Source organism: Lissotriton vulgaris, unplaced genomic scaffold (assembly GCF_964263255.1).
Source record: "Lissotriton vulgaris unplaced genomic scaffold, aLisVul1.2 SCAFFOLD_4167, whole genome shotgun sequence".
In the NCBI taxonomy this organism is placed as follows: Eukaryota; Metazoa; Chordata; class Amphibia; order Caudata; family Salamandridae; genus Lissotriton; species Lissotriton vulgaris.
The window spans coordinates 67629-79757 of NW_028255489.1; the positions used below are offsets into that span (position 1 = coordinate 67629).

Below are 12129 nucleotides of genomic sequence, written 5' to 3' on the forward strand. Positions count from 1 at the left end.
TAGCAATAAGTATTTGTAACAATGAAATGTTTCTTTAGTGTTGGACTTAAACTGTGATTAGTATGTTGTCAATTTCTATGAATGGTTTTGTACGCACACACTTTAAAAACTGATTTAAAAATGGCACTCCATTGTGTTCACAAGGCTTAGGATACAGCCAAAACACGTCAGGGCAGACTCTATTTAGAGATTAAGGGAGTCCTACACAATTTGCGGTGTTTTGGTGCCTTGTGTTGTGGAGAATTAGCAAGGGGAGATGTGTATATATATATATATATACACTTCAGGTTGCGCCCATTAACATTCAAAGATGGCGCCTACAGAAACCACAGTGGGGTTGTCCTCTGTCGCTTTCTATGTATCAAACTAGAAACTGCAAATGTCTTATTTAAAGCCACCTAGTAATGAAAAACGCTGTTACCACACTGACGAAGGCAGCACGCCGAAACGCGTTTGTGGAGGGTGCCTGCAAGGAACAATAAATCTGCACTTTTCATAAGTAACCCCCGAGTGCTGTCATCTTTCTCGTATTAGAGGAGGAATTGGAGCGTGATATATATATATATATATATATATGTATATATATATATTGCATACAATGTGATCCTCCAGAGAAAAAATATATATATATGTACACATATATTTGTATATATATGTATATATCCACACAAAGATTCCCCAAAGATTCCCCGAATCTGGAGCCCCCGACCCTTCAAGGCGGCCTCACGGAGAAATGGGCTCGGAGTAACCCATCAAAAGACACCAACCAGTGTAACAGAAAGTGAGGCCCAATGCTGGAAAACTAGGTTTTATTCAGGCAGTGGCAGCGCAGCAAACTTCCAAATACTAACGTTTCGGCCGGAGCCTTGTTCACAGCAGGAAGTGAAGGACGGATAATTGGCAAGTGCATGTTGCGTGCTTTTTAAAATATCAGTCACCTGACAGTACATCAAAAATACAAGTCCCACAATGCATACACTCTATTAGCAAGTAATTATGCTGAAAGTTCAAATCTTTCTTTTACCATGTTTATGAATGCAATGTTCTTACGTGCAATACATTGTTCAGGTGTGGGGTTATTCCATCAAGGTGTCAGGCGAATTAGCAGTTTCTGCGATGTATTTCGGATTTTTCATTTTGCTAGAAACAAACATCATAGTCCAGCAAGATCGCCGAAGGAAGTCATCCCTCGCGAATCCTTTCCACCACGCAGACATGTTTTTTACTCCTTTAGCTTTCCTAAGTAGGCTTGGTGCGTGGGTGGGTCATGCTCCTCGTTTCAAACCCACACAAAGATTCCCCAAATCAGGAGCCCCCGACCCTTCAAGGCGGCCTCACGGAGAAATGGCCTCGGAGTAACCCATCAAAAGACACCAATCAGTGTAACAGAAAGTGAGGCCCAATGCTGGAAAACTAGGTTTTATTCAGGCAGTGGCAGCGCAGCAAACTTCCAAATACTAACGTTTCGGCTGGAGCCTTGTTCACAGCAGGAAGTGAAGGACTGATAATTGGCAAGTGCATGTTGCGAGCTTTTTAAAATATCAGTCACCTGACAGTACGTAAAAAGTACAAGTCCCACAATGCATGCACTCTATTAGTAAGTAATTATGCTGAAAGTTCAATTCTTTCTTTTACCATGTTTATGGATGGAATGTTCCTACGTGCAATACATTGTTTAGGTGTTGGGTTATTCCATCAATATGTATATATATATATATATATATATATTCATCCAATGTCTGCGTTAAAGTGACATGCAGCCCAATCGCTGGGGTTGCTCGTAAAACTCCCGCGCCCGGCCGTATTAACCTGGCAACTCTTCCGTCATATATAAAAATGGAATTGCACTCCGCATAGTCTTTCTTCAAATTTTGTTCGCCCGGCGGATCACAAAAAGTGCAATGTCAGACATGTTTCGGCTAACAAAGTCTTTCTATATGAAAACAGTATATTTCTATGCGTTCACATTTAAAAAGCTAATGCCTTATTTTTTCCTTTTCCAACAGATAATGAAAACATGGAAAGAGAAAGGAAACGTAGATATTTTGGAAAAGGCACTGAAGAAATCGTACCAAGGAACGTTCAATCAAGAAAAGGCAAAATGAAAATGGTGCATAGTTCTCAGAACGAAACAAACTGTGAAAGTCAGTTGTGGACTGGAAATAAACCAGAATTGGAAGGGGACCAAATGGCTCAACAAGAAGCACATTTTAACAACAGCTCACTCTCCATTTCACATCAGAGAAACCCTGCAGAAGACTTACCAAATAGCTATAATACATATGAGAGTCATCCAGATTATTTAAAGCTCACATATCGTTCTGAAACTCAGCAAAATAGGACACGATATTCATGTACTCAATGCATGAAAAGTTTCAGTGCAAAAACAAGTGTCACTAGGCACCAAAGAACACACACTGGAGAGAGGCCTTTTCAATGTACTGAATGTGACAAAAGCTTCATTCAGAATGGCGATCTTATCAGACACCAAAGATCGCATTCAGGAGAAAGACCGTATCATTGTCTCGACTGTGGGAAAAGATTCAGTCAGAAGGGGCACCTCAGAAGTCACCAGAGAACGCATGCAGTGTATTCTAGAACAAGCCCCAACTAACAAGTATCACCTTAATATCATATAAAGCAACCCATGGGAATAAAAACATATTAATTTGACGCACATAAAAATGCTGTGTTACAGTGATTGTTTATTAACACCAGAAAATAAATCCGAACACCACAATAGCTCTGCGGATTGTTTAAGAAGGTTTGCCACAGTGTCAAACTTATTAATAATGACATCATGTCTGTTTTAGGTTTTTGTTTGGTGTCTTTACTACAACAGTTGAAGTCTCGGACCAAGGGCACAGTGCTGGCAACTGAGCACAATCATTTGAAGTCTGAATGAGCTGGTGTTCTTCAACTTGCAATACAGAGCATTATCTTAACCTAAAAGGACTCCATATTGAAGTCCTTCTTGTCATCATATCTTGACAAGAATACACACAATGTATAAAAAGTAGATCCTTGCTTAAACTGAAGTTGTGTACATAAAACAGGTAAGACCTGTTTAACACAAACTGGGAAAGCCCAAACAAATCTGGTTATTCCAATAATATTATTAACCACTAGTGTAGTGGAAACCATAAATGAATTGAGTCCTGGTGTATTCACTTAAAAATGTTATAATCAAACCCAGATTTGCTTATTGTCTATGGAAGTATTGATTCAAAATATCTACACCTGCACCTAAAATAAAAGAAGAGAGGAAACACTCACAGCAAGCATATTTTTAAGTAATTAACTAGAATAAACCAGATTGTGTAAGAGGATCCATCCACAAAGCCTTCTAGGTGTACCTAAATATGACACTCCTAGCTGTGAGTCCCAATAATAAGAAGTTGTGATAATTTTTCCATAACCTCAAAGGACATGAGGCCTGAGAAGAAATTTTGTTACAAAGAAATGAAACTATATAAGTTCTGCGTATATGATTGAACTTCAGATCCTTGTCTTGCACAGTTGCCTAAGGCCACCAGTATGTGGGTCCAGTAAGATAGTACGCATTTATGAAGAAGAGAATTTCTTACCTTGGAAATCTGTAGATTTGTGTCTCTTTAGTGTAAAGATGTTTGCTCGTATTGGTTGTACTGGTGAAAATCTTGTAGATGGAGCGTTCTTGGTTTCTGTGCACAAAAGATTAAAATTAACTTTTTTGCAGCACCAAATGCTAATGGCAAGTTAGACAGTCATTAATGCTCTAGAGTCTACTGCATAACCAACCCAGGTTAACCCTGCTCCCCTTGGTGATGGTCATGGGATGACTCCGAGTGCTAGTTGTTTAGTTTTTGCTCTCTGCTGGTTAGAGCATTCTGGATCCTGTAGGAAGCAACGTCTTATCATCTCCCATGTCCCTGAGCCGGCCTTAGAAGCTTCCACTATCTTTCCTGTCCCAGGCTTTCTGCGCCTCTGATTTTACATCTCTCTCGTCGGATGGGGTAAGCGATTCATTAGTGTCATTCGTGGATTCCACACCAATGGCGTTTGTACTTCTTCAAATGATTGCATATCTGGATGCAGGGGAATACTTGCTACTCCTCCTCTGCCACAGGATGCTGTGATCACTCTAGGTGTCCCATGAGTGTGGTTTCCGATAAAGATGCAAACACTCTGGATCAGGGGCTGCTGACATTTCATAATTCATACAAAAAAACATAATTTTATAGACTGCAATGAGAGCCTTCCCATACCTCAGCCTTTTATGGTGGAGTGAAAAGATTGGTTTAGCTCCGTTGTGATTCTTCGGAAGTGCACAATCAAAGATTCTCCTTGCCCTGACAATGAAAGTGGGCTGCCATTGGGGGACTATCAAAGTAAAAAAGAGGCCTGAGATGCAGTGTGTATAACTTGAATATGATCACATTGTGGCGAGATGTCAAATGTCCTAACGTATTCCTAAATGTTATGCTTTTGTAGCTTGGTGTTGCTTTTTGTCATTTCAATGCCAATAAAATTGTGTTATTAAAAAAAAAACTAATAGACTGTCACAGTCTCAAAGTTCTCATCCTGTTCAAGTGCTAAAGGGGAACTAGGGTATTGGGGTCTATGCCTGTTCTGGACTATGAGGGACACTAAGAGACCCTCATAGTTACGAAGGCCATCTCTGATACAAGCCAGGAACTAAGGAGAGGCCTGGGTCTCTGCCTTTGGTTGCCCATTAGGAACACAATGGGACGCATCCTGATCCTGTACAATGAAACAGAGACTTGTGAGAGAATAAGACCCTGCTTATGGTAGAGCAGAAATTTAAAGAGACTTTTCAAGCCTTAAAACTGCTGCATTGCTCTCACATAATTTCCCCTCTTTTCTTTCTGTGTGCAAAAATTAATCTGCCTCTCCTGACAAAAACAGAGAAAGGAGGAGTTTATCTAAAACCAACCATCAGAAGGAAATTTCAACAATGGGGAAAAAATTGCTAAAGCTAGCTTCAAATGTCCCCTTGCTTTCCATTGTATGAAATGTGAGACCCCGCAGGCTGCATGAAATGAACCATCATGCTCCAAAGCAACAGGGAATAGAGAAGTGGTGCAGCAAGACAGATAGCACAACACTGTGTTGGAGTCGCACTTTCTTTTAAGAATTTATTAGAGACATGCAAAGAAATATGTTGAATCAAATGCATGTTTTTCTGAACAATCTCAAATGGTGTTCCAACGAGATCTCTCATAGTGAGTGCTGTAGACGGTGCTTAGAATCAATTGTTGAGAGCAACATATTAGACTCTGGGCTAACACAATACATAGTGGTTCACATGAAATGCAATAATATAATCAGAAAGTCATAACTTGATTATCTTAAATGATTCAGGAGCTTATAGTAATTCTATGGAAATCAAATATGCCTAAAAATTGCAGATACTGATTGTCCAGGATGCTGTATTGAGCTTGTAAGGGCATTGAATGGCTCTGCACCTACTTGAAGTCCACTCCAGGCCGTACTATGTCCTCTCACTTCGTTTTTCCGAATGATCATTCAGAATGCATATCTTTCATTAGAATCATGCTTCCCAGTATGGCTTCTAGGATTGCCTTAGTTGGCGACTCACATCTCAGTTACTGTTTAAAACATTTTTTTTAAATTATTTTTCACATTTCTTTTTGATACTGTTAACCTTTTAACGCCAAACAATGCACATAATTCATCAACATGCACACATTTCCTTCAGAGACATTTTCCACCTCTAGATTTGTTCAGATTTTTTCAGTCCTTAGCAAAGAGAACGTGAAAGTGGTCAATTATCCTAGCTTGTCCCATGTCGTGGGGGGAGGAGCAGAGAGGAATCTCACTCAATTTTTCATGGTGCTCCCCATAAGCATTCCCTACCGGGGATACTGGGGACACATAAATATCGCATACTCTGTGGCACATTTATATAAATCATTCATAGATTCATTTTGTTTCCACATTTCTTAGGGTATCATCTCCCCTCGTGCATGGATATTTCAGCCTACATACACCACCCCATATTGGAGCAACATTCTGACAGACTTGGAGACCCAGAAACTCCAATCATCCTGGCTAAAAAACCCACCCAGTCATCAGTCCCAACTTATCCAGCAGTTTGTCATGTCTTGGCAAAGGAATTAGCCGGCTAAATAGAAGCCCTATCTATGCTTCCAGCTTGATAATTAATATCCGTTTATTTCCGGTCATACCATTCAGCTATTGGCCCAACCGCTGCCTAAAATCCCCATGTCTGTGGGCAGAGTCAAGCCAATTACAGAAAATCACCTGTTTGATTGTATCCTCTGACACAGAAATCCAGCACCAGTTTTCCTATTTTGTCATCCTGGTATGTATGTAGTATGCAAAGTGTAGGATCTTTAACTGTATTAATTTAGGTCCTGCCCTGAGGGCTAGCGCCTGTGGGTATAGCAACTCCTCTTCTCATTCTGAATCATCCATATCTCTTAGGTGATTTGTATATGTTTTAATCAAGGTAAAAGGAGAAACCTAAATTATCATTACCCATACAACTGGTTCAATGATTTTGTACAATGTGCCATTGTGTTTCACCCTGCCCCTGCAAGTTCTTCATTCGTCATCGCCAGTGGCTTCTCTGCTTTCTTTCAATACAAATAATGGTGGAGAATTGCGAACTTTTGATGACAACTAAGCCGTAATAATCAGAGTTTAAACAAAGCTAGACAAGAGCTGTTTATATAATCCCATCCATATAAAAGAAGACGAGAAGTAGAAAAAAAGCTCGTTGCATTAATTATGGTTTGTTTGAGTATCGTGTGTTACCGCAATCCAAAATGCTATCAATATTGTTTTGTGATGTCTTGAAATAAATTCTTGTCATTCATGTGGACGACATAATTTTCTGGTCTAATACAGAAGGCACACCTTTACATGAGAAATGTGCCATATGGGAAACGTTTGTATTCATTGTCAGTTAAGGGTACCCTCTGACCCTACGAGTCAGAATGGAACCACATAATCTTAAGGTCATCCCCTCCTATTGTGTAACAATGGGGACATGGCTGGAGATGACGGTAGGAGATCTCCCATAGACTTTTTTAGTGAGTAATGTAGGCCAGGGACTGAGGAGGTCACAGATTGGCTGGTGGTCTGGGTGGGGGCGAGGTTAGGAGTTTTTGTGCAGGGTTCCCTTTTCTTCTAAGGTATGTGCTGGTGGGTATAACTGGGAGTAAGTAGCTAGTTCATTTATCAATTTGTTATTTGGGCAGTTCGTGGAGGCTAAAGTAAATATGGTGAAGTTAGTGCTGCTGGGTTTAGGTAAGCATCAAGTGTAATAAAGGTGTGGCGAAGCTGCGATGAAGCAAAAAAGGACAAAGGCAGTAGTTGAGGCCTTGTTGGTGCTCATGGGTGCAAATAACTAAGACCTAATGATGCCCGGCAACCTGGAGCAGATGTTGGTGCCAGAGAGGGCCCGACTAGCGGGAAGGTCAGCCGAGGGGGTCACTGCTGCAATCCAAATCCAAAATGAAGTTTTTAGGAAAAGAAACCGGGCCGGAGGAAGCAACCAAGCACAATGAAGCCTGGGTCACGCAGAGCGAGAGACCTCGTCAGGATATTAGGGCTGCTGCGGAGAAAGCTGGGATGGTGGGACGCAAAGGAGCAGTTCCCACACCTGGGGACTTTAAGGTTGTGGCAGAGGCAGTAGCGGTGCAGGCATCTGGCTTGACTGGCAGGGCTGCAGTGAATAAGGGAGCAATGAATACTTATCTGCTGCTGCAATGGGTGGGTAAAACTGGTGTGTGGAGCGCTGTGACAGAAGAGGAGCAGTTATTTGGGAGGTCTGTTTTAAAGGAGATGTATTATCTGCACAAAGAGTGATGTTAAGAGCAGGGTGGGCTGCTAAGATGCTAAAAGATGTAAGGGATGCAGAGGAAGGAATTCTAGGCAGTGATTTGGTCAATCTACAGAAAAGTGGCAGACGACATGAGGACCTGAAGAGACAATGGGGGTGAGCACGGGGTTAATTAGGTGTACCCGGCTGACATGCTACAGTTTGTGGGGACGGAGCTGATACTGTGATGGAAAGCAACAATAGAGGCGGGCCAGCAGGAAAGAAGGTCAAGGGGACAAGCAATTTAGGGAGAGCGGAGAGTAGTAGGATCAGTTAGAGGGTACATGGGTAGGTGTGACAAGAAGAGGACAAGATGCTGCTTTGGGGGCAGAAAATGCTAAATTGGTGTGTGGGGAGTGGCAGAAGAGGCAGATAGGCTCTCAAGTGTGAGGTGTATTAAAAGCAGGGGCCTGGAGGATGGTGAAATACAGACAGTGCAGTGGTGAACTCCATGTAGACTCGTGTGGCTTCTTTACAACGGCACAAAGAGAGGGTTTGGTCATATGCGTCCTGCCAGACAGCAGTGATGGACTGTGCTGAATGAGCAGGAAGTGGGTCTCTTGTGGCCTCTCTCAAAAAGGCCAAAACATCTAAGATTTCTGCTTGTCCAAGATTTTCTGATGGGGCGTGGGGAATGGCGAAGTGTCAAGCATGAGCGGGATGGCTAATCAAATGACACAGAGAGGAAGAGGACATTTTCTGAAAGATTTTTTAGCCAGTGAGAAGGCAAAGCAATGATGTTGTGCAGGAGGAATGATGCTGGTGATCTGAGTGAGTTTTGGGCCGTGGGCGGCCTACAGAAGTTAATAGTGGCGGCACAGTTGTTGTTTTACAGCCCCTGCAATCGCAGAAGGAGCTGCTGACGCAAAATAGACCTAATCGAAGGAAGACTTTTCATGGACAGATGGCTTTGGTTATGGCCCCAATACTGAATCCAGGTAGACTAACTGTGAAGAAACTGGACTTACCAGTGATGCTCAATTGGTTTGGGTGTTAAGTGTGAAGAAGATAAGTTCAAGGGCTAGTTGAAGAAAGGCTGGTATGTTATAGACAAAGACATTGCTACAGAGGAGGAAGTTCTGGTAAGTAAAGAAATGAAGGAGAAGGAGGGTAAAACTTTGGAGAATACGAAGAGTACAGCGATAAAGCATAAGAAGATGCCATTTATGGGTAGAACCAAACCTTTGTAGCCCATTTAATGGTGTCCACTAAAAAACCATTTGAAAGGGGTAAATGTGAAAGTATTTTAATTATTGCATTGAGAGGTTGTGGTGAAGGAAGGTTTAAAGGCGAAGGAATAGGAGTTGTCCAGTAGACTGTGGGTGTCCATTATCATAGAAAACAAGATGACTGCATTTGTTATATATGCTAGTGTATATTGTGAAATCTTTCTGGAGCAAATACCAGGAGCACTGTTTAAATACATTGAAGTGACCAGGAAAGCACAGATCACTTTTGGTGACCTAGCTTGAGTCAGGTATGATGAGGAATTTAGAGCTTGCTTTGCAGAGGATGCAGAAGGTAAGTAGGGAGACTAGACACAGACCTTTGGTTGCAGTGAATGGCACCTATGAGGCGAGGCCAGCACCCAAGGCTTATACGGCTAGCAGCCTGCCTTTATTTTATTGCCACTTTCAGGGTCATCCCACCCAAGGCGTAGTGAGAGTGGCTGACAAGGGCCAAAATGCACTGGGAGGGGTTTGTTGGGCCTATAACAGACTTTTGCAATAAAGAGTTTTGTATGTTTAAGCCTGGGTTTTCTAGATGTGCATCATAACAGCTGCTTACCCAGTGCTCTGGTCAAGGATGGGGATCAGGATTTCTGGGAACTCATGATGGACTAGGTCATGTGCAAAGAGGGAGAGTTAAGGGTGGTCAATGGAAAATGGGGAAAACCTCATATGCCAGTTAAAGTGAAGGTCTTGAATTCTTGGTTGCACTGTCTACTGGACTGATTAATGATATCCTTAATTGGTGTTGTTCCTTAGAAACAGAAAGGCCAGTTTAGATTGATTAGACCTTTGTCATGGCCAGAGGAATCATGCATAAATATTTCACAAGAGTTCACATCTGTATATTATCGGTTGATGAGGCCATTGATTTAGTGAAGGCATAGTGGTGAAGTGCAACATAAAATTAGCATTCTGCTTGCTTCCAGTTCACCCAGATGATTTTGAGTTGATGGCATACGATTTGAAGAACAGTTTTATGGAAACAAAGCAGTACTCATGGAATATTCAGTGCCTTGTTCATTGTTTGAAACGTTGAGCAGATTTTTACAATGGCTCTTTACAAATGCTTCTGGTTGGAGGTCTATAACCGAATACTTGGATAATGTGGCTTCTGTGGAATCAGTGGAGTAAAATGATTGTCAGTGAGCGCTAGAAGGTCTTCAGGTTCTGATGGATGAAATAAGGACACTGCTGGCACCGGTGAAGATGGGCTTTCTGGAAAAAGAACGGACCCCTGAAAAAGGATAAAACCCTACCAGGGAAATACACTATTTGGGAAGACAAAAGACACCGGGCACGGTGCTATTTACTATCGAAGGGCTTCTAAATTATAGATATACATGCACATAATACAATTATAGATATCATAACAACTGTGTCATTAGAATGAATATTTTATTTTGAGTTATTCTTTTTATGTTTTTAGGTAAAAAAATATTTTTTTATTTTACATATAGACTTCACGAATAGAGAATAAATATACAGTCCCAGCAATATAATTAGAATTGAACCATATATATATATATATATATATATATATATATATATATATATATATATATATATATGTATATATATATATATGTATATATATATATATATATATGTATATATATATGTATGTATATATATATGTATATGTATATATATATATATATATATATATATATATATATATACATATATATATATATATATATATATATATGATTAATGAAGTAGATTTAAGCCAGAAATGTATTTTTCTTCAGGAAATCAATTCAATAATCATGATAATTCTCTTGCTCTGCTAGCATAATTAATGATTCAATATGATTGATGATTTATAGTCTGACAGTGATGTATTTACACAATTATTTACAACAAAATTGATGACATGTATTAAAGTCCAAATATGCAGAAACTGGTGACATATGGTGAAAACCAACGCGTTTCGGCTAGGCCTTCTACAGGATTCCGTACCAGTGGTTACTAAACAGGGAATATATAAACACAATTTGAATCTAAAGTTTAAAAGCCCTTTCTGTATATATCAATCAATCAATCAGGAGTTTGTTAAAGCGCGACTACTCACCCGTAAGGGTCTCAAGGCGCTAGGGGTGGGGGGATGCAGGTTCCATTCCATCAAGGAGGGGGTCTGTCGAAGAGCCAGGTTTTGAGGTTTCTTGCGAAGATGGGGAGCGATGTTGTCTGTCTGAGGTGGAGCGGAAGGGCGTTCCATGCTTTGGTCGCGAGGAAGGAGAAGGAGCGGCCTCCCGATCTGGTCTTTCTGGTGCGGGGGACCACGGCGTAGGAAAGCTGGGCTGATCGTAGGGTCCTTTGGGGTGCGTGGAATTTGAGTCGGCTGTTCAGGTATGCTGGTCCGGTGCCGTGGAGGGCCTTGTGTGCGTGGGTGAGCATCTTAAAGGTGATTCTCGCCTCGACGGGGAGCCAGTGGAGTGTGCGCAGGTGCTGGGAGATGTGGCAGTGTTTTGGCAGGTTGAGGACCAGTCTTGCGGCGGCGTTCTGGATGTTCTGTAGCTTGCGGATGAGGTTTTTGTTTATTCCGGCGTAGAGTGCGTTGCGGTAGTCGAGTCTTATGGTGACCAGGGCGTGAGTGACTGTCTTTCGGTGTTCGAGGGGGATCCATTTGAAGGTCTTACGAAGGAGGCGGAGGGTGTGGAAGCAGGAAGATGAGACAGAGTTGATCTGGCGGTCCATTTTGAGCTCGGAGTCAAGGATGATTCCCAGGTTGCGTGCGTGGTCTGTGGGGGTTGGCGGGTTTCCGAGGGCAGTGGGCCACCAGGTGTCGCTCCAGTAGTGGGGGTTTGGGCCCATGATGAGTACTTCTGTTTTGTTGGTGTTTAGTTGAAGGCAGCTGTTTTTCATCCATTTGGCGACGGCTTCCATGCCTTCTCGAAAGTTGCGTCTGGCGGTGTTGGGCTCGTTGGATAGGGAGAGGATGAGCTGGGTGTCGTCTGCATATGACACGATGTTGAGTCCGTAGGTTCTGACAATGGGGGCAAGTGAAGCCATGTAGACGTT

The 12129-nt window shown here is 41.8% G+C and overlaps 1 protein-coding gene across 1 annotated transcript in view; it reads left to right on the forward strand.

Moving 5' to 3' along the window:
• LOC147659111 (uncharacterized) overlaps positions 1 to 6871 on the forward strand; it is a 59925-nt gene extending 53054 nt beyond the window's left edge. Inside the window, exon 7 of the mRNA XM_086951968.1 lies at positions 2007 to 6871. Within this exon, the coding sequence (XP_086808094.1) occupies positions 2007 to 2614 (608 nt within the window). The 3' untranslated portion in view covers positions 2615 to 6871. The remainder of the gene's footprint in view (positions 1 to 2006) is intronic.
• Positions 6872 to 12129: the final 5258 nt, after the last annotated feature.